The following is a 21,559-nucleotide window of genomic DNA, read 5'->3' as shown; positions in this document are numbered from 1 at the left end:
TGTGGAACTGGCTGGCTTCAGGCAGTGGGGTGCAGCAGGGGTTGACTGGAGACAGGGCAGAGGGTGCAGACTGGGCAGGGTGTGCAGGGCTGGTGTGGGCAGCAGTGTGTGGGGGGCTGGCTGGCTTTGCGCAGGGCTACAGGAGTGTGTGGCAGGGGTTGGCTGGAGACAGGACAGGGTGGTTGGCAGGGGCTGGCTGTGGGCATGGGGTGCAGAGCTGGCTGCAGGGAGGGAGGGCTGGACTGGTGTGGGCAGGTCAGGGGATGCAGCAGAGGCGCTGGAACCCCAGCCCTTTAAGTAGCCCCCAAACCCCCTTCTACCCCGCCCCGGACCTTTTAAATAGCCGCGGGCGCGCTGGGGAATGCATGGGGGAGGCGGGGCTCTAGCGGCTATTTAAAGGACCGGGGTGGCAAAGGCAGCTGGAGCCCTGGGCCCTTTAAATAGCCCCCGGAGCCCCTCAGGGCTCCGGGGGCTATTTAAAGGGCCCAGAGCTCCAGCCGGGGTGGCGGGGCTTGTCACGCTCCGGCCGGAGCTCCAGCTGGAGCGTGACAAGCCCCGCGGCCTCGCTCTCCCGGACGGAGAGCGGCAAAGCCCGGCCGCCCTGCTCTCCCGGCTGGATCCCCGGCCGGAGCGCGACAAGCCCCCGCCGCCCAGGCTGGAGCTCTAGCTGGGAGAGCAGCGCCACGCCGCACTCCCGCCGGCACTTTGCTCAAAGGAGCGGGACCATGGAAGTCCCCGGAGCAGACCACAGTCGGGGACCAGGGTAAGTTAAAAAAAAAATTAAAAAGGTGCCTAAGGCGCGGGGTCCTTTTAGGCGCGGGGCCCGATTCCCCGGAATCAGTCGAATTGGCCTAAAGCCGGCCCTGCTTTAAACTATCCACAAGAAGAGTTTTTGTAGTAACTTGATGTAAAACAAAAAGACGAAAAATCTAATACCAAATTCTTATGAGGGAGACTGGTTGAGACGTCTGGTCTACTTATCTGAAAATTTGAATTCTTCTGAATAAATACTCATGGCTAGACAGCTACCTGCTCCACTATGTAGCCTCAACAGACTGTCATGTTTATTATGTCATGTATCAGACTGTACCAGATTATGCCCGGCATGAGTAGGAAGTACTGCCCTTAAGCACTTACTGATCAATTCATCCCTCCACCTGGCATGGCTCTTTATGAGATTAAAGGTCCAGTTACAGAAACACAGACCTGGGAGATATTGGGACAAAGGAAGCAGCCCAATGAGTAAGTTGAGCTTGGGAGAAAACCTTGGTACTGTTTCTTTAGGGATCCCAGGCCAGGAGCCTTGCAGACAGTAGGAGGCAAAGCTCTACATCTCTCCCGGGAAGTGTTGGGAGAAGGGGACCAGCATAAATGCTGCCTCCTCCCTCATGTCAGGGCAGATAGCTGCAGATGCTGAAGGAAGTAATAAGATGCCAGGGTGGAGGCTGAGCTAACAGGGAGGAGACACCAGCAGGAGAAAGCTGCCAAACTCTCTGAGTTTGAGGACTAAGTGGGGCCAGCTGAGGGATAATAATAGCTTGAATCACCCAACTCCACAAAGAAGGCTGGGGTTCCTGCGATGAAGAAAGATATAAAGACAGAACCCTGTAGGGGCTGGGAACACAGCTTAGAGGTAGAGGGAAGACCTCAGAGGAACCCTGAAAGCCAAAAGCACCTTTTGTTAATTTGTTACAGATCCTTTAGTATGAGGTTTAGTAATAAACATACCCTAAAGGGGAGTGTATCATTGAGTCAAGTATGCCTGAAGTGAAATTATTGGCTTCCTGGGAAGGTAAACTGAGGTAGGGAGCACATGCAGTGTTGCTTACTCACTCAGCCAGCGGTGCTATAGGGCAGGGAGGCCCATACTAAAACACAGACATATTGGCCTAAATTTTCTCGTCTTAGGAAACTGCTTAGGGCTGCTCCTGTGCTATGGTGCCACTGCAAAGCAGCCCTAAACATGGTGAGTAACTTCCTGACTCCATTAAAGTCAATGGAGTTTTGCCATTGATTTCAGTGTGACCAGGATTTCACCCCATGTATCCAGCCACAAGCTACATCACTATCTCCCCATGGCTAGCATATAGGGTACAGAGCAATGCTGGAGATGACAATACTCTCTTGCTGCCAGTATGGCCCCAAAGGGCCATTGGCAGCTGGTGTAAATTTATAGCAGATTTCAGGTTGCTCTAATTAATAGCAAGGAATTAATTAGGTGCATATCCAGCCCAGGTTCAGGGAAGCATAAACACGGCTTAAAACAACATTTTCATCAGCTCCTTGGTCACAACTGCCTATCTGGGCTATTATCTCCAAAGGTGTTGCAGTGGAGTATGACATTACAGCACAGCAGCTGCTGATTTCCTTGACAGTGTAAAAGCATTATCAATGCACTTCTGGGCATGACATGATAACACAATGAAACAAATTATCTTTGTTTTCTCAAAGGAATTCTGGACACTAGACAATGGGAGATATCCTGGCTCTGTTGTGTAAGTGACAAGGCTCCAATTGACTTGAATGAAGCCAGGATTCCACTCAATATTTTGTGTCACAATTCTGTTAAATAAAATTGTGGGTATTAAAATACCTCTGCTTTCTCTGTGTGGTCTGATGACTCCTGTGTTTGTGGAGTCCTGAATATTTTCTGAAAACATCCAGAGAGCCATAGTTACATAGTCATATTAAATGACTAAAATATTCATGCAACTTCCCTAAAAATACATATGAAAAGATTTCTATGCAGAACAAAACCAAAAGGTGGCACTAGATCATTAACTAATCATTGATTCCTCAAACTACTTCTTGAAATATCTTGTGACATCATACTACGGATGTTCAGTATTTTATAGACAGATACAGTAGAAATCAGTTTCAATAATTTTTTGTTGTTAGCCAAATATCCACTAACTGTATCCACAAAACTGTGAAATTCAAAATAAACTCATTGGCACAAGACAACACTGAGTCTTGGCAGCATTCCAGAAAGGACTGAGGCAGTTACCTGGATAACGAGAATATCCAGAGTTATAATAGTGTAGATTTAAAAATCAAACAAAATCCTGGCCCTATTGAAACCAATGGGAATTTCCCCACTGACTTCAGTGTGGGGTAGGCTTTCAACCCAGTAGGTTCAGAAAGAATACATGTCCTCATGTTTCAGAGTTGGAGATACCAGAAGAAGCAGACTACAGGAATTGTGAGGAGTGCGGTGCACCCAGGTCATATACGGTGCCTATGCAAAGGGATAACTGATCTAAAGAACAAGGGACATCTATGAGCCAGGAGACCCAACACCCAAAGAAAGCCTGCAGAGACAGAGCGAATCATAAAACAGAGAGGCAAAGAGTCATCTGGAGGCCAGCCCCACAGGAAGAGAGGAGACTCTGCACAGAAATAGTTTGTTAGATTTAGAGGCAGGTGATAGGGACACAGAAGGGTCATTTCCGGTGTGGTCATGTCACGTGTTAAGGAGGCCAAACTACCTCAAAGACTGTAACTGGCTGAGTCTGTGGTAAAGACAAGACTCCAACTCAGTCATGTGCTAGCAACCTCTGACTGAAGGGATATGGGGTGAGGCCCTGGGCATCAATTATTTGTTTTTAATGTTTATATTAAAATGTCTGTAAATTAGGGGAAATTTATCATGATCAATGGAACTGCAATTAGAGAGCCAATGTTTCCTGAAGGAACAGAGAATGCGGAGAGTTAGGCTGGAACCAGCTGAGCCACATGGAAAGAGCATTTCACAGGGTTTAATAAAGTTCCACTTGTTCAACTTTACCTGTATTCAGCTTCACTCTTTGCTAATGAGACATGTTACAGTCTGGAAATTCTTGTGTTTCAGTGTAAAATGTGAACAGAAGGAAAATCTCCCTCATGCCAAAGAGAACGAGTTCTGTCATGTATTTTAGTGACAGTTCATGCCGAGAAAGAGTCCCATTCAGAGACAATTATGGCTAAGTACTTGTCTGCAGTAGGAATTTGGGGGAAAAAATTCCCACCATTGGTAACAGTGCAGCTCCACCCATTGTAGAAATGGTGGAAGCACTAATTATTAGAACTGTTGATACACAAGTTAGATGACTAAGTTTCAAAAATGCTCATGGCCACCACCAGTGGAGTTGCATCTGTGTCGGTAATAGTTGCTAAGTTTTTTTTTTGGGGGAAAAAAAGCATACTGTATTAGACCTGGTTGGAACAATTCTACAAAATGAAATTTCATCTAAATGTTTTGTGGAGATATATCAGGTCAGGAAGTTTTGCAAGTGAGATTCTCTGTAGTGGTACTTAAGTCACGGCTTTGGGATATGGAAGACCACGGTTCAAACCTTTGCTCTCCCTGAATTAGAGTGATCTAGGATGAAAAAGGATAGTAGGGATTTGAACCTAGATCTCTCACATTCTAGGCTACATGCACCCATAAAACATTCCTGAATAAGAATGTTCCAATAACAGGCAGTCCAACAAGATTCTGTTTTTACTGAAATGTTTGCTTTCATTCTGCGTTGAAACAAAAATTTTGAAACCTTGAAAGCTGTGGAAAAACAGAATGGTTTTTCTCCAGTCAGCTCTAGAAATTATAATGCTCTTTATCTGCAGCCCAAGTGTAACTGAAAGTACACCTTTCTTATGTGTGCTTCTGCAATTAAACAAAACCAAAGAACGCTAAGCCTCATTATTCTCTCACTTACACCTGTTTTTCACTGATCCAGACAGCCTTGATGTTCACTGATCAATATTAGTGTTATTCAAAGACATAAGTGGAAATGCAGTTAACTTTTTTTTATTTTAAACTATCATAATTTAGGGAATGCCATTATGACAGTGGGCATGTTTCTTTCATTGCTTTGTATGTCAGCCAATTCTTCCATACCATGGAACACTGTAGTAATAATAATTTAGTATATAGATGTCTGAATATCCCTTTAAACATGTAGTTGCTCACTCTGCATATAAAATTGCAATAAGTATTCAAGAACTTTCCCCCTGCAGACCTGAAAGTTTTGGAACAAGCCATTACTCTGCATACTTTAGTAAGGGCCTGTCACGGAGCTCCCGGGCGATGCTCTGGAACTGCTCCCTACAAAGCCAGCCAGGACTCTGGTGAAGTCTCCTCTCTGTGAGCAGACTGTCTTTGGGGCAAGAAGCTCACACGGCTTCCACCTTCCTCAGCATCCTCTGCCCCTCTATGCGCTTCCCACAGTGAGTCTGCCCTGGCTGGGTCCTGGGGAAGCCAGAGGGTCCTGCATTCACACTTCGCAGTCAGACGTGACTCTTAGCCAGCTAGTAAAACAGAGGTTTATTAGACGACAGGAACATGGTCTAAAACAGAGCTTGTAGGTACAGAGAACAGGACCCCTCAGCCGGGCCCATCTTGGGGGCAGCGAGCCAGACACCCATGTCTACACTCACTCCTCATCCTCAGCTAGTTCCAAACTTACTCACCCTCCAGCCCCACCTCCTCTTGGCTTTGTTCCTTTCCTGGGCCAGGAGGTCACCTGATCTCTTTGTTCTCCAACACCTTTATCTATTTCCTTCATGGGGGGAAGGGCCCCGGCCATTAGTTGCCAGGAGACAGAGTGTCACCATTTATGTGCACTAGCCTTTTTCTCTGCAACACTCTCACCCTCTAGAGACTTAAGAAATGCATAGAGGAAACTGAGGCACCCACATAGTATTCAGAGGAAACATTAAGAACAGTCCCACTCTGTCACAGGGCCAAATTGTGATATCCTCACCCATGGCGGTTAGTACTTTACTTCACAAGTCCTACTGAAGTCAATGAAACTTCTTGCCAATAAGGAACTACTCAGTGTGAGTAAATGCATCACGATGTGGCTGTAAATGTTTTCATATGCTTCCATGATAAGTTGTGTTTTGGGCCTTTTTTTTTTTATCTACCGTCACAGTTATTACTTTGGGATTATAAAGGGTATTTGAGGAAATACTGTCCCTTTAACATCTTTATATGAAATATTAGCACTGGTACATTTCAAAATCTACTTTAAAACACAGAAAACTATAAAATAAAACGTATTTTAGAAAATTAAGGGTCAGTTTCTGCTCTTGGCTACCTAGATGTAAATTTGGTATAACCGAGAGCAGAATCTGTCACTGTGTATAATACGTAGTAACATTCTGTCTTTTTCCTACAGAGCACAAGTAAATTTATAACTAAGGCTGAAACTCCCAGAGTTACAGCTGTCCTCAAAAGGCACAATCTATTTGTGAATCAAAATGTACCTCAGCATTTGTAAAGGAGCGATGAATTTTGGCTGTCCAATCGTTAGAATGATTGTTATGAAACTGGCACCTCAGAGTGATCAAAATAACGTATGTGCACCAACTGAAAGAAATTTCACTACAGCATTAAATCGTGTCCAAGAGGTAAATTCATTATGAGATAACTGAATCCATAAAGAAATAAAGATACATAGCTGTCATATTTAATTACTTTTCCTAATCACAGCATGACTGTCCCCTGGAAAAACCAGAGCAGGTAATGCCTTTTTAAGTTCACGTATTGAGTCAAACTTAGCAATGACTAACATTCAGTGCAAATTTCAGCGAGGTGGGTTTGCACAGGGGGCATGTCAATGCTGAAATTGGTCTATTATTACTAAGGTTGTGAGTCTATCATGAAGGTCACAAAAATCACAGGTTCCATGACCTCCGTGACTTCTGCAATGGCCGTTGCTGGCTCAGGGGCTTCCTGAGCTGGGCAGCCCCTGGGCCAGCAGCAGCAGTACGGGTGTGTGGGAAGGGGCTCAGGACTGGGGGAAGAGGGTTGGTAGGTCTGGGGAGAGTGCTTACCTTGGGGTAGGGGGGCTCCCCAGCTCCCACTGGCATGGTCCTGCAGTTCCCAAGTGGAGGGTCCAGGGGATTCTGTGCACTGCCTGTGCCCACAGGCCCCACCTCCACAGCTTCCATTGGCTGTGGTTCCTTGACAATGGGAGCTGCGCAGCTGGTGCTTGTGGTGGGAGCAGCATGCGGAGCCCCTTGGCTTCTCCACTGCCTAGGAGCTGCAGGGACACATGGAGTCAGATAGGGAGCTCCTGCCAGCCCCACCAATGCCTCCCCCACAGCACCAACCAATAAGGGTCCCAGACCAGCCCCCACCCTGGGCACCCGTGGCCTCCCACCCAAGTTTTAGTTAGGGGTATATAGTAAAAGTCATGGACAGGTCATGGGCTGTGAATTTTTGTTTGCCGCCCATGACCTGTCCGTGACATTTATTAAAATTCCCCTGAGTAAAATGTAGCCTTAATTATTATGTAACTTAGAGAGAAGCATACTTAGTGAAGTAATTTGAAATAAATGGATTTACACTGGTGTAAGTACAAGAAGAATCAGGTCCATATACAGTATGCATTTTCAGTCGGGTGCTCAGAGAATGATATGTGAAAAATTGAGCCACCCCATTAAAGCTGATTTACATAAATCCCAGTGCTCTATTTTGAAAATAAACCTGTTGGTGGACCTTACTCTGTTCACAGTTGCATTGGTGTAAATAGGGGCTGACTCCATCTCAGTGTATAATTGGAGCAAAGGAAAAGAATCAGACCCAGTGCTGTATCATGACCTTTTGATACACTGTAATGCATTGTATTACGTTCTGAGGCTGTCGTCCTTATAAACAAGATCTCCCAATAACAGAATGTAATGGAGTTGTTTCAGTCTTACAAAATACTGTGCGACTGAAGTACTTTTACCTCTTGCAAACAGAGAACAATCTGATGATGACTCAGTGCAGAATAAAGTTTTAGAAAATCAAAATGGGCTGGATAATCACCTATGTCCAAGTGATTCTTGGCACAATTGTGGAGGGATAGGAATAAAAGCATCTTTCTGCCACTTTTGTGGCTGCCCAATCCTGGCAGGCACTAGATTTCCAGGTTTTTGGTGTAACTTGGAGCAGCCTCAAGGCTTCTCTAAATTATGTCCAGCTGTTCACAGACCCAAGAGGTTGTTCCATCAATGAGAGATTGTCCAAGCTCAGGGATGCTACAACACCTTTTCCCTGGGAACTCCCTCACCCCAAGTTGTAGGAATCCTTAGCTGGGCAGGTTTGGCAGGTTTCTGCATGCTTTGCACTAGAGCAGTCCTGATTAAGTGCAATGGGCACGAAGGATCTGTTCCAATTTGTTTAATAAGAGTTATTTTTGTTAATTTTTAAGGGCAATTATTAGATAAAAATCAACATGTTTTTGTAGTTTCTTCTCTCTCCTGAGCAAAGGAACAGGAACAGGCAATAGTATGGCTTTATAACCAGATACAAAAAAGGGAAATAATGTAAGTAAAGGTGTGGAATTTGCAAAAGTACCTACGTGACTTAGGTGCACAGGCTGTTTCGAAAGCCAATGAGACTCATGTTCCTGCAAGTCACTTAGGCTCTTTTGACCATCCCACCTAAAAACTTGAAATAAGAAAAAAACACTTGTTTCAGTTACCTTTTCTTCTGCCCATTTCTCATTTTGTTGCTTTATCTGGTAAAGAAGATCTTTATTTTCTTGGCTCAGTTGCCTATTTTTCTCCCTCAGATTCTGGATGCATTGGGATAGGGCAATAAAGTAGAAAGTCAAACCTTTTGTAACAGATCTTCATTTTGTAAAACAGATATTCATTTATTCCTATCCATATATCTCAATGAAATGTAAAGTGTAGTGCAGACTCCTAACCTTTGTGGATTACTCACACACGGGAACACAGACACCCTTACAAATTTGCTATAAACACACATAAAATGAACAGATTACTCTGAAGATACACCCTGCTTGCCTAAAGCAAATATTGTACATGCATGAACTTATTTCTTAATGGGAGAGAAGAGACAGCTCGATTAACCCTGGCTATCTATCTACTGCCAACAGGAATTATACAACTTATATTAGCTGAATATCGTGGTAAATTAGGTCTTCCTTAATAATATTAATGACTAATGGTACCTATTACCAGGTGTGTAGTTGATAAGATGTGCAATTGTGGCTAGCATGAGAGAACCGTGCTCAGGGAATCCATCCTTTAAATTGAGGTGAAGATAAGCTCAGGTATGAACAAAGCCTTGGAAAATGTACAATATGAACAATCCTGCTCTGGCAGGGGGATGGCCACAATGTTATGCTAGGTCTTCTCCATCACTACATTTCATGATTGGATTATTTCCATTTGATTTCCCTTCCCCTGAGAAGACCTGATGACCTAGTCTGGGAATCAGCTCCTTCCTGGTTCTGCTCCACCATGTGGGAAGTCTCTTTCCAAGCAGCTTTGTGGCTCCTAAGTTGGGGCAGATCTTATGAAATGACAGCAAAGACTAATCAAGACTGCATATTTAGGACAGAGTGAAAAATAAAATGAAAGGGTGAAATCCTCAGTTGGCATAAATCAGAATAGATACATTGACATCAGATCTATGATCCTTTACACCACCTGAGGATTAGGCTCTGAATAGCATGATTTTCTGCAATGAAAATGTACAAAAATAGGTGAAAGTATTTTGAATGAATGTCTATGAAGTTCCATGTGTTTCACTTTACAGTTGTGTCACAAACTGCCCAGTGAGCATGTCTGCAATTTTCATCCCTGTGATGAAGTTTGAAGTTCTCAGTTACCTTAGCTGTATTTTGCCATTGTTTATTTTTCTTGTCTACCAACTCTTGGTAGGCTTCTAACTGGGCTTTCAGGATCTTCATTTTTTCACTGTGATGATTCTTTAGAACAATTATGGCCTGCTCCTATACAAAGAAGGTTGATGAGAAAATAAAAAAGCTGGCCTCAAAAAGCAACTGAAAAAGAAAATCCTAAACTTTCCAAAAGTTTCATTAAAAACAACACCTTGGCTCCCTATTCTCATCTCTCTGTCACCCATCAGCTTTCCCTGTGCATCATACTGACTTCTGTCAATCTTTGGATACCATCACTGGGATAAAACCTTTGAACAAGTGCTTCAGGTTTGGTGCCTTTTGTTCCTTTCTCCCTCTCAGCAGCTATCAAAAATATATTTGTCTTTGAGAACAGATCAGAGCAAATTATGCTAAGAAGCGCACTGAGATCAAAGTAGTTTAAACAAATATAGTTTTACTAGAAAATCCACAAGAGAGACTAAAATAAGTACAAACAGGAAAAAACATAGCTAGGTTTCAGTCTACATCCAGACTCACCTAAGTTGGAAAAACAAAACAAAACACCCCACCCCGCCCCCGCACTCTTACTAGCAATAAAGGTATCAGATAATAATGTAGCTATACAACTTTAGGGCCTCTGGGCATGATTCTGATCTCACTGGTGTAAATTAAAAGCAATCCTATTAAAATCAGAGCAGTTATTACTGCTGCAAAACTGATGAAATCATCAGGTGCCCTATGTTTGTATTAGTCTCTTTTGGTCTGTCTGACTGTCAAAGCATGGCTATTTTCCTTTCATTGGCTGTATCTCAGACTTGCCATCTGCCAGAGGGATACTCCCAGCTTTCTGTTTTCCTGCCCCCCCCCTTCACCATCTCTGTTTATACTCGTAAGAATCTATGAAGTCTCTTGAAAATGGTAGGTGTAAGTGTTTCAATTAGATGTGAAATCATACGTGGTATTTGCATAGCTATCTGATGTATCAAATTAAGTAAATTCCATTCTTTACCCAGGAACAATGGTCATTTTCTGAACTCTCTCAACACTAGATCTGTAATCTTTGTTTCTTTAATTCCATTTCCCCTGGGTGTTTCCAAAGCCTTTTTGAACCTGCATATGTGTCAATGTTTTTTTTTGTATACACTTTGGATAGAATAAAGTTAATTTGCATGTTAACAGTCCCATCTGTCTAGGAGTTGGTTGGCTGTCTTTCCCTGGACCAGCTGGAGACTACAAGAAAAATAGTGAGCATAGTGAAGAAATATGGCTAAGGCAAAAGGTCCCCCAGCATGTGCTTACAGGACGACTTACACTGGTATGGATACATGTGCATCCACATGGCCATTGTGCTAATAGAACTGTATCGGCAAGGGGTTTACACTGCTTTGAAAAGGGAAAAACAGTGCTGGCAAAAATAGAGGCTTTTATTGGTAAGGGACAAAATTAAGTGTGGACACATGCTTAACTAAGCTGAAAAAAAGTATTGAGCTGGTAGAACTTTTTACTGCAGATCAGATGAAAGTGTCAGACAGAAGGCATCTCCTTTACAATCCCAGTTATAATAGCAAGGTGATTATGTTTCCTGACTTTACAGTAATACTAATTTGTATCAGACATGATGTCTTCAGGGATCATACCCCCTCCATCACAGTACCCACTGCAAATTCAGCTATCAAAAGAAGACACCCATGCACTCCAAACAGATGCAGAACGGGATCAGTGCGCAAGGTAGAGATTGAGAAGTATATATCCCATAAAAGTGAATGCCAGGAAGTTCTTGGAGCCAAAAGCCTTTTCAGTGCTCCCCATGTGGCAGCGCAACTCTGCACGACCCCTAGTATAGGGCACAATCTAGCTCAGTATGTACATTTCCTGACATAATTTCAGAGCTTTTAGGAATAAGGTCAGTCACTAGAGGGCGGTCGCATCTGCTAAGAATACCTGAAGCAAGTTTATAAACAAGGAAGTTGAGAAAGTTCCTGTGTATACATTGCTGCATTTAACAGTCAAATAAGAAAAAGGAAAGGAAATACAGCAAATCAAGAAGTGTACTCACATGATAAAAATTAGGAGCAGATTTCACTGCACCAGACAATAAGGGTTTTTTTGTTTGTTTGTTTTTGTTTAAGGAGTTACAGGTGACATTTCTGGTGACTTAGACTGTGGAGCTGAATGAATGTAAATAAGGCAGAATTTGGCCCTTCATAGCATATTGTTGGTAAAAAAAAACACTAATAATCTCACCGAACACTGATGTTATTCTTACAAGAGAATTACCTGGCTATCTTTTCTTATACAGTCCAATTCTTTGATTACCTTCATGTGTCTGATTTTCATTTGTTGCATATCTTTTACAACCTGTGGAACATGGAAGAGGAGACACTCAACGCAGTACACTCTTAACTAAGCTCAACTGCATATGAACTATCAAATAAAGAGTGTGCTTCTTATAAAATGCTAATTATAGCTTTAGTACATGGGTCCAAGAGTCTGATTTTGCAAACACTTACATATGAGTAGCTTGACTCAGAGAAACAGTCCATTAAATTGCAGAACTAAGCCTTAAGATGAGAACAATTATTGTGTAATATTTTAGTGCAAATGATTACATTTATTGGTTTAAAAATGGCATTTTTCTGTTCCAGCACTGGACTGCTATGATCTTTCTTTCCATTGTAACAGTACAGATCAACTCCTTTTGGGGTTCAGACAACATGACTCAATTGGTTGAGCGGCAAGTGGCTTTATTTTAACAATATTCTCTCTGTTTCTTCAATCTTTTGCCTTTTGAATTTGGCTTAAATAGAGCAATTTTGAACAGGATCCTGAAGTAAATAGGACGCCAGCAAAGCAGTCTGAGGTTGGAGGTGAAGTAGTTGCACTTCTTTGTACATGTGAGATGGTGGCAGTGGCATTTTGCACATACTGAAGTCTGGAAAACAAGGATTCTACTAATGGTGGAGTTGATTGCAGAGTAAAGTTAGTGCCAAGGTTAAGAGCAAAAGAGGCAAACAGAAGGTGTGAGTGGAAAAACTGATGGAAGAGATTACAAAATGGAAGAGAAGCACTTTTGACTTTCACATATCTAGCGGAAGGAAGATGAGACAAAACCACAAGTATATCTGGTTGGGGTAAGCAAGAATGATGGATAGTGAGAGGTCTTTAATGACATTAAAAGATGTTTACAGTACAGCATCAGCAGTGCAAATGTGTTTGTTAGGGTAGAGATAAGAGGATTAAAAAGGAAAACAGAAATGACTGATCAAAGAGCAGATGGACATTTTGAGTAATGCAACTAAAGTCTGAACTCATTGCAGAGGTAATGCCACTACCAGAAGAGAGAGAGAGCAATTTGATAGGCAAGATTGGAACAATGTAAGAAAGTGACTAAGAGGGACACCGGCATAGTGGTGCCTGCAAGTTGTAGTGGTGTTCTGATAGGAAGACATTGTCTATATTTAGAGCTGTACAGAGATCCAAGGGAGTGAGGACAGCATGGAAGTGGAAAAAAAAGGAGGACAAAAGTGGCTATCATCAGTATAAGGCTGCATTCGTTCAATGGAGGAAAATTATTTCTGTGTTAGAGGCTACATAGATACCCCGATTCAAAATGGACAAGGGCATTGTTATGGGAAAGTGATTAGAAAGTTAAGGACAAGTTAGAGTTGGCAGGAAAGTCATCCCTTAGATACAGAGACAAATGGCACTATAGCAAATCCTGTTACACCAAGTGAATACTGTGGTGGTAGTTACTAGGAGTAAAAGGAAAAAGAATGGAAAGTGCAGATGCCTATGCTCAGCTGTCCACATTGCAGGCTAGGATGGCACTAGTCAGCTATTGCTGTGTAGTGCAGACTGCAGTCTTACTTTCATCGTGAATTTGGAAAAAAAAATGAAATGCCTCAGAATAGATATGAACACAAGGCTCACCTCAGGCATTCGTCAGATTTGGATAAAAAACAGATGCAAACATGAAGGACTGGTGAAGTTACCTTTTTCACTACAAAATAGTGAGTGGTTTCAGTGCAGAATAGCCCTGAACCCTCAGTAACTCAGGCTCACCCACCATACAGACACTTATGTTCTATGTCAACAACAACAGTTACAAAAGGAAAATTCCACTGACACTCTCCCATCCTAGCCCTGCTGTGTTCTCCTATTTGCTTTTTTGAGTGCCAGTTTTTAGGCACAATGCCAAATTACACAATACATTTTGTGTATTTTTATCTCATGGTGAAATGTAGCAAATAGAAAAACTGTTTAATTATACTAATAACAAGCAGAAGCAACAGAAATGTGCAGATCCCAAAGATCTGGAGCTCTCCTGCAGATTTCCTTGATTGCAAGTTTCCATTTAAATTTAATAGAATGCAGATTCTCATATGAGTAAGCAGCTGATCCAAACTCTCTAACTAAACCTGTTAGACTTGCAAACATTTGGACGATTTTGTAAAATGTATTATTATTTTTACTTGCCTGAACCCTTCCTAGTTTCACCTGGGACTGGAACCAGTGTCACCTGATAACTAGGTGAAAAGCTATTTTCCTAAGGGGAGGTAACAGCAATCTTGAGAGAGAGGTCACTCTTGTGAAATTACTAGTCCAGCAACAATGAAAAATGGTCAAACCTCAAAAGCAGAGCTGTAACTAGCTATTTTTGTGCCCTCCCCCTTCATATAATTTCATAGTAGTTACTTTGTTAAAAAAAAAAAGGGAAAAGTGTCATATCTGAAGCACCTAGGGCTGGGCTCTGCTCGTGTGTGATCCACCAACCCTAGCGGTCTGGCTGCTCTGCCCAGGGGCAGCCTCCGCTCTTGGGTGCCCTTGCTGTGAAGGCAGGGAGGGGCAGCCTGGCCTCTGCCTCGCCAGACTGAGGCTGGTGCTGTCCCAGGGAGACCCTGCCTAGGAGATCAGGCTGGAGACCCGTGGCACTCTCCATCCATCACCCATACCAAAGTCCCAGGGCTGGGGCTTGTCAGCCTGCAACGGGTGACTTAGCTGCTGGAAAAGGGGCCTGGATATGTGGGGAGCACCTTGTAGCCAGCGACACAGAACCAGGCCCCCCACTCCAGACTGGGACAGCTTGACCCTGGAGCCTCAGGCCACCCCGCTTAGGATCCTGCTTGGATGGGCCTGAACCCCCCAGGCCCTGGGGGAGAAGCTGGAGGACTCCTGGCCCCTGTGCCCCCCAACTCTGCACGGCCCCCTCTCTACACAGCAGGAATAGGAGCTCCAGCCACTGCTATTTTCACTTTCCAGGGCAGCCCAGCAGGAGGGGCCCCAGCCCCGGCTGGCAGGACCGGTGCTAGGGTTTTGAGCACCCTAGGCGGACGGCAATTTCGCCGCCCCGTGCGCTGGTACCTCGGCTCCTGTGGAGCTGCCGCAGTGGTGTCTGCAGGAGGTCCACCGGAGCTGTGCGAGCAGCGACCGTCAGCAGGTACGACTGCGGCAGCTCCAAGGGAGCTGCCTGCCGCCCCCTCCGGACACCCTGGACTGCCGGCTGCCACAGCGGCTCCCTGACCCAGGGTCAGTGCACCTCTGCGGCAGCCGGCAGCCCGGGGTTTCCCTGGGCCAGGGGAGCCCCGCCCCTGGGCTGCCGGCTACCGGGGTGGTGCACTGACCCAGGGGACCCCCTGGACTGCCAGCTGCCGTGGAGGCGCCCTGAACCAGGGGACACCCTGGGCTGCCGGCCACCGCGGCGGCGCCCTGACACAGGGGATACCCTGGGCTGCGGGCTGCCGCGGCGGTGCCCTAACTTGGGGGACCCCCTGGGCTGCCGGCTGCCACGGCGGCGCCCTGACTCAGAGGACACCCTGGGCTGCGGGCTGCCATGGAGGTGCCCTGACCCAGGGGACACCCTGGGCTGCCGGCTGCTGCGGAGGGGCCCGGCCCTGCGGGACACCCTGGGCTGCTGGCTGCTGCGGAGGCGCGCTGACCCGGGGGACACCCTGGGCTGACGGCTGCTGTGGAGGCACCCTGACCCGGGGGACACCCTGGGCTGACGGCTGCTGCTGGCAGCTCAGACTCCCTCTCTGTCCCAGCAGCAGCGGCTGCTCAACCATTGAAAAAAAAATTGGGGGGCGCTTTTTGGTGCCCTCAAATCTCGGCGCCCTAGGCAACCGCCTAGTCTGCCTAAATAGTTGCACCGGCCCTGCCGGCTGGACAAATCCCACACCTGCCCCCGACTTGGGCAGATGCAGACGGCAGCACTCAGCTGCCGGGTTAGGAGTGGAAATTGGGCCCTTTCCCACTGCCAGGCTGTGGTCTGGGCCAGCGCCAGGGGCAGCAGGCAGGAACCAAAAGCCACATCGTCCCAGAGGCACTCCAGGAGGAGCGCTCCAGGCAGAGGGGTCCCTTGCATCAGGTGACAAGGGGATGCAGGCAGGGGCCATACCTGCAGGAGAAGCTGTCCATGTGACACTCACCCATGGTGCTAGCCAGGCAGTGCAGGGTTCAGGCAGGAAACCTGGCCGCAGATAGAGGTCTGCAGCGGCAGCTCCGCTTTTCCACCCCATGGCACTTGCTGGTCGCCTGGAGCTCCGGAGTCTCCTGCAACAGGGCAAAGAGCAGCAGCACTGGGGGGGGAGTGGAGGACGAGGCTGAAGCGGCCTCGGGTACAGACAGCGGGGAGGCCCAGCCCAGCCGAGTGCTTGGGGCTGCAACGCCCATCGCCTATTCTCTGTTAATTAAAACTTAATTTGTCTTTTTCTGCGCCCCTTAGATTTGTATGCCCAAGGCAAGTGCCTCACTCTCCTCGCCGTGTTACAGCACTGCTCAAAAGGTTTAGAATTTGAGCTAAATCCTGCTCTCTGTTGAGCTAGGGCACTAGAGGGAGGGGGAAATAGTGCATACAAACCCTCACCCTAATCCCTTCTTGTGGAAACCCAAGGATCACCCATGCAGTGCACTCCCTCAGGGGCATAGTCTTAGAGGGCATATTCATCCCCCAAAGCTGGCAAGTGCATATGCTGCAGTCATCATCAAGTGCTACTCAATAATATGGCAGCTCATAGAGCTCCTGCTCAAAGGAAGGGTGTGTTTCATCCACTCCTTGCCTTTGAATCCTATTCTGATCAACCAATGTTCATTAGGAGATAGAAAGGTGAGTGCTCCTGCTCACTATCTCATCATGGACAAGGTTAACTCTTAAGAATCAGTGTAGATCGGGGTAGTCAACAGGCAGGCCGCATGCCAAATCCAGACTACTAGTTGCTTCTGAATGGACCCCGAAATCTTTTTATTTACTTATTTTTTTGTATTACTTTTTCTGGAGTCTGGACCTTGACTATACCTTGACCAAGAAATTTGGACCTTGACAAAAAATAATTGACTACACCTGGTGTAGATGCATAATCAGAGACAGGGCCGCCAAGAGGGGCAAAGCAATTTTTTGGGCCTCTTTCATAAAAAAAGTTGCAATACTATAGAATATTATATTCTCGTGGGGGCCCCTGCAGGGCCCAGGGCCTGGGGCAAATTGCCCCACTTGCCACCACCTCTGGGAGGCCCTGATTAGAGATGGGCCCTAACCAAAACCAAAGATCCAAAGAGCCTCAAACTTCAGAGAGCATGGAGAATCCAAACCTGGATACTGCATTAAGATTTAATAGATGGGCCATATGTCTATAAGAATTGTGAATGTTTGATTTGATTACATCTGGCAATAAATGGTGCTTTCCTTAAAGCCCTGTGTCCTGGAGGCATGCAATTAGGAGAGATTCTTAGCTTTCATTTCTTTTTTTTTTTAAGTACATTTCTAGCCTTTATGACTCCAGAATAAAGCTTTAAAATGTGATGCAAGTGCACCCTAGAGGCTCAATAAATAAATAAACAAATAAATAAATAAACCCAACCAATGGACAAAGAACTCAACATTTAAACAAAAAAATCTCATGATTTTTTGTGGGGGAGGGGGAGACTTGACTCTTGATTTTTAAATGCTTAGCATTAGCACTACTGCTGTAATAGGACAAGTCACGTTGCAAGTATTTGCAATTGAATATTTACGCTTGTCTAATCAGGGAACAGAAATATTACCATTTGACTAATCTGACTGATCCTGGCTATTCTGAAATCGTATGGAAAATGTTACAATGTCTTTATATAAGCCATAGGCCTTCATCTAGAAAACTGCATGCAGTACTGGTTACCTCATGTCAAAAAGGAAATTGCAGAATTAGCAGGAGTTCAGAGAAGAGCAATGAGCATGACTAGGGGCATGAAAAGTTCCTCATATAAAGAGATTGAAAAGAGAGAGTATTTACCTAAGAAAGGAGATGAATGAAAAGTGGGACATGATGCAAGTATGTAAAACAATGAATGGTAGAGAGAAAGACGATTAGGAGCCTCTGTCCTCCCTGTTTCATAACACCAGAGCTAGGGGTAATTCAATGCAATTGGAAAGAAAGCAAATTGGAAACTGATAAAGCAAAATATTTTTTTCCACAGACTTGAGGTTAGATTGTGAAACTCATTGCCACAGTATGTCTGTGAGGCTAAGAACTTAGCAAGAGTCAAAGAGGGATAGGTCATTTATATGGATAGAAAGAATCTCCTGAGTTACAATAGTTGATACTAACAAAAATAAAACCTAACGGTTCAAGTAAACCAATCTCTAAGTATTAGAATGAGACCTTTAAGGGGCGAAAGATCAGTATTTTCCTCACCTGTCACCTGGGGCATTTCTTGCACCATTCCCTGAAGCATCTGGTAGTGGACATGGTTAGAGGCAGGATATAGGACTAAATGGAATAAGGTTGGAGCCAGTAGATCATTCCCTACCCTAAATTTTGAATGTCAAATATTGAAAAACTAATTAAAGTGTTTGAGCTCAAACTCTGGAGGAAAAAGTTTTTAAAAAGTCATAATAAAATTAGCTGAATAAAATTAAAATATTAAGGAAACTGTAATTTTCCTGTGATAGCCTACGAGTATAGACATACTAAATTCATTTGATAATTTCTTATATTGTGAATTATTCATTCAAAGCAACTAATATTTGAATGCTTTTTGATTTTTTTTTACCTTGGTAATATATAATTTAGCTAACTTGTATGGAATATATGGTTGTTCTTCTTTTGCCATGCATCCATCCAGCTCATGCAGTCTGTGGTTGTCATGAGAGCAAATTCCAGGAGCATTTGGAGTATCTACTGTATATTAAAAAAATTCTTTAACAAGTTGAAATGCAGGACAAAAGTGTACAAATACCTAAACTCTAGCTATAGACAAGTTATGTTTTACAATTTTCATCCCAGACAAAGTACAATGTTTTAAACTTGGTATTTTTGTTTGTGGTAAATAAAGGAAGTTATCACCCAGGGGCTAATTTTTAGAAGTATGACTTTGAATTGCAGGCTCTGGTACAGGCAGCTAGTCAGATGTAAAACAAACTGACATGCCATTACTCAGATTGTTCCTGGAATCCATTTAATGGACCCAAAAATGTAGTTGGAAATCATGCAGGTAAAAGTGCCCTCATGTGCTGGGAAGCTGGATTTTAGCCTAACTGAAAATATGTGCCTTTAAAGTATGTTCCAGAACTACCTTTCATGGGTGTTTTGTTTGTTTAAGGATTTATTTTGTTTCATCTCAATGCATTATGGAAGCAAAAATTTAATTTTCTTGCCTTTTTCTTCCTTCCTTTATTAAAAATGAATAATCACTACATTTATGCATGAGATCTTTTTGATTGGTGTTAATTACAGGCCACTTGCTTTACAATAGCATGAATGTTATTTTACTAACGTATTTGTTTTGTTCCTGACATTGCAATTCATAAGATTTTGAAGGCCAAAAGCGACCAATAAGATCATCTAGTCTGACATCCTGAATAACACATAATACAGCTTCATCCAGATGGGTAGTTCATGAAATGTGCTTGAAAGGAAAAAAGAAAAATTGCATGAGGAAGGTAACCATGTTCAGCTGTAGTTGTGTAGCGTAATATTTGTTCTGTGTGACAATGTAATAGTATCTGTGTCAAAATACCTTTTTCCACTGCTGTTTTGTTTCCTTTCCACCCAATCAGGCACTTCAAAAATGCCAACTTGTTCCTGTTGATTCTAAATTTGTTCAGCCAAGATTCTTCTTGCCCAATTTCAACTGTTAACAAAATTCAAGCACTAAAATCAGCTGAAAACCCAACACAGTAACTTATTTGCATAGTAGTATAATTTAATGTCCAACATGTTCTTAAACAGAAGGATCCTGAAGTTTTAGGCATGCACTACTTCTGTTGAAACCAATGGGAGTTTTGCAAAGAGTAAGGATGGCAGTAAGGGGAACTAGGTTAATGGGAGTTCTGCACATGGCACAAGAGCATAATATTCAGCTGAGATCTAAATTCTTCAATCTGAATCCAAGAGTATATTTTGCTGAAACTGTGGGGGTTCCCCCACAGCCATGGTCCATCTTGACCCCTGTCATTTTTGGCTAATGTTGTCAACATGCCCAGAGGCTTCTAAACCAATTTTTGAAACTGCAAATGCATTTTAATCTGTTTTTCTATTATAATCTCTTTTCCTTTTATTTATTTTTTTATTTAACAAACCATGTTGAAGCAAAGGTATCAGGTGAAATTCTGGCTCTACTGAAGTGGCTGGCAAAGCTCCCATTTACTTCAGTGAGGCCAGGGTGACATCCAATATGTTCAAAAGGGGGGGGGGGGAATCTTGTTGCTACCCCAGATGTGTTTGATTTGTTTTTTGTCCGCAGGCACTGCCTTGTGCAGAGTGTTTTCTTCACATGAATCCAAAACAAAATCAGAGCTGAGCTCCACACCCAAATCTTTGGGTATGATACTAAATTTGGATCAATATCAAAACTGCATAGTTGGCTTATATGTCTGTAATGGGTCAAACCAAGTCCCATGTACACTAAAAAACTATGGTCTTTGCGAAATTTTGGATCTAGAACCAACTCTGCAGTTCAGTCCTATTTCTATATTAGAAACTCTCCCATCCCTTGTATGTGAGGCAAATACCAATAACTTAACAGTTCTAAAATATCTGAGACCAGATCCTCAGCAGGTGTTTATTAGTATAGCTTCATTGACATCCCCAGAACTGAGCTGACTTACAGCTGAAGATCTAGCCCATAAACAATTACATTGGTTTTTATCTGAGCTATTAAAATGGAGTGCTATTTAATGAGCTACTTAGTTATATATTGGAGCCTTCACACTTCTATTCATACATCACCATGTGTCTTGTTTTCTGATAGCCAAGTTCTGGTGACAGATTTTTAAGGGATGAAAGGATTTTTTAGGGTAAAGATCACACTTAGTTCAAATGGTTATTCTCCTAAACCATATTTTATTCTGACTTAGGGAACACCTGTGATTGAATAATAACCTGGATGTAATTAAGTGATTGAGAGATGCATGCAGAACTGTATGGAGGGTGAAAAATCACATTTCATGAAGGATATCAAAATTTAAGCCTCATTTTGAATCAAGAAAACGCAACCATATTGAAATTTTCCGCAAATGAAAACCTCACAAAGTGTTTTGGAATGATCAAAACATTTTGATTTTGACTTTTTTCAATTATAATATAAATTGAAAAATATCAAAGCAAAAATTCATTCCAAAGCTAAATATCAAAACATTTTGTTCCAAAATGATTGAAATAGAACATTTTGATGTTGTTTTTCTCCTAATACAATTTTGGCAAAATTGACACCATTTTGTGAAGTGTTTAGAGTTTGACAGAATTGCATTTGCCAAGTGAAAATGGTTCTATCAAAGTTTTTCTGATCAACTACAGAAGTATGGATGTAAGAGAGGGCAGAATCTGGCACTAAAATCACAAAGGGATACATTTTGCCTTCACTTCTACCATGATGGAAATTCCCCTGATGTAGGACTTAATGACTGACTAATAAGCCCACTATAGTGTACTTTATACCTGGTAACATGTGGTATGTCACAG

The 21,559-nt window shown here is 43.4% G+C and overlaps 1 protein-coding gene across 1 annotated transcript in view; it reads right to left on the bottom strand.

Annotated features, from left to right (window-relative positions):
* Positions 1-21,559, bottom strand: part of LOC115653557 — a 57,770-nt gene that overhangs the window by 11,424 nt on the left and 24,787 nt on the right. The window contains exons 4-8 of the mRNA XM_030566977.1: positions 19,617-19,730; positions 18,651-18,778; positions 11,904-11,984; positions 9,615-9,737; positions 8,457-8,549 (exon numbers count right to left, since the gene is read on the bottom strand). Coding sequence (XP_030422837.1) covers positions 8,457-8,549; positions 9,615-9,737; positions 11,904-11,984; positions 18,651-18,778; positions 19,617-19,730 — 539 coding nt within the window. The remainder of the gene's footprint in view (positions 1-8,456; positions 8,550-9,614; positions 9,738-11,903; positions 11,985-18,650; positions 18,779-19,616; positions 19,731-21,559) is intronic.

This window comes from Gopherus evgoodei, chromosome 6 (genome assembly GCF_007399415.2).
Source record: "Gopherus evgoodei ecotype Sinaloan lineage chromosome 6, rGopEvg1_v1.p, whole genome shotgun sequence".
Taxonomy (NCBI): Eukaryota; Metazoa; Chordata; order Testudines; family Testudinidae; genus Gopherus; species Gopherus evgoodei.
The sequence above is the reverse complement of the archived record's forward strand: the minus strand, read 5'-3'. Positions and strand labels throughout refer to the sequence as shown.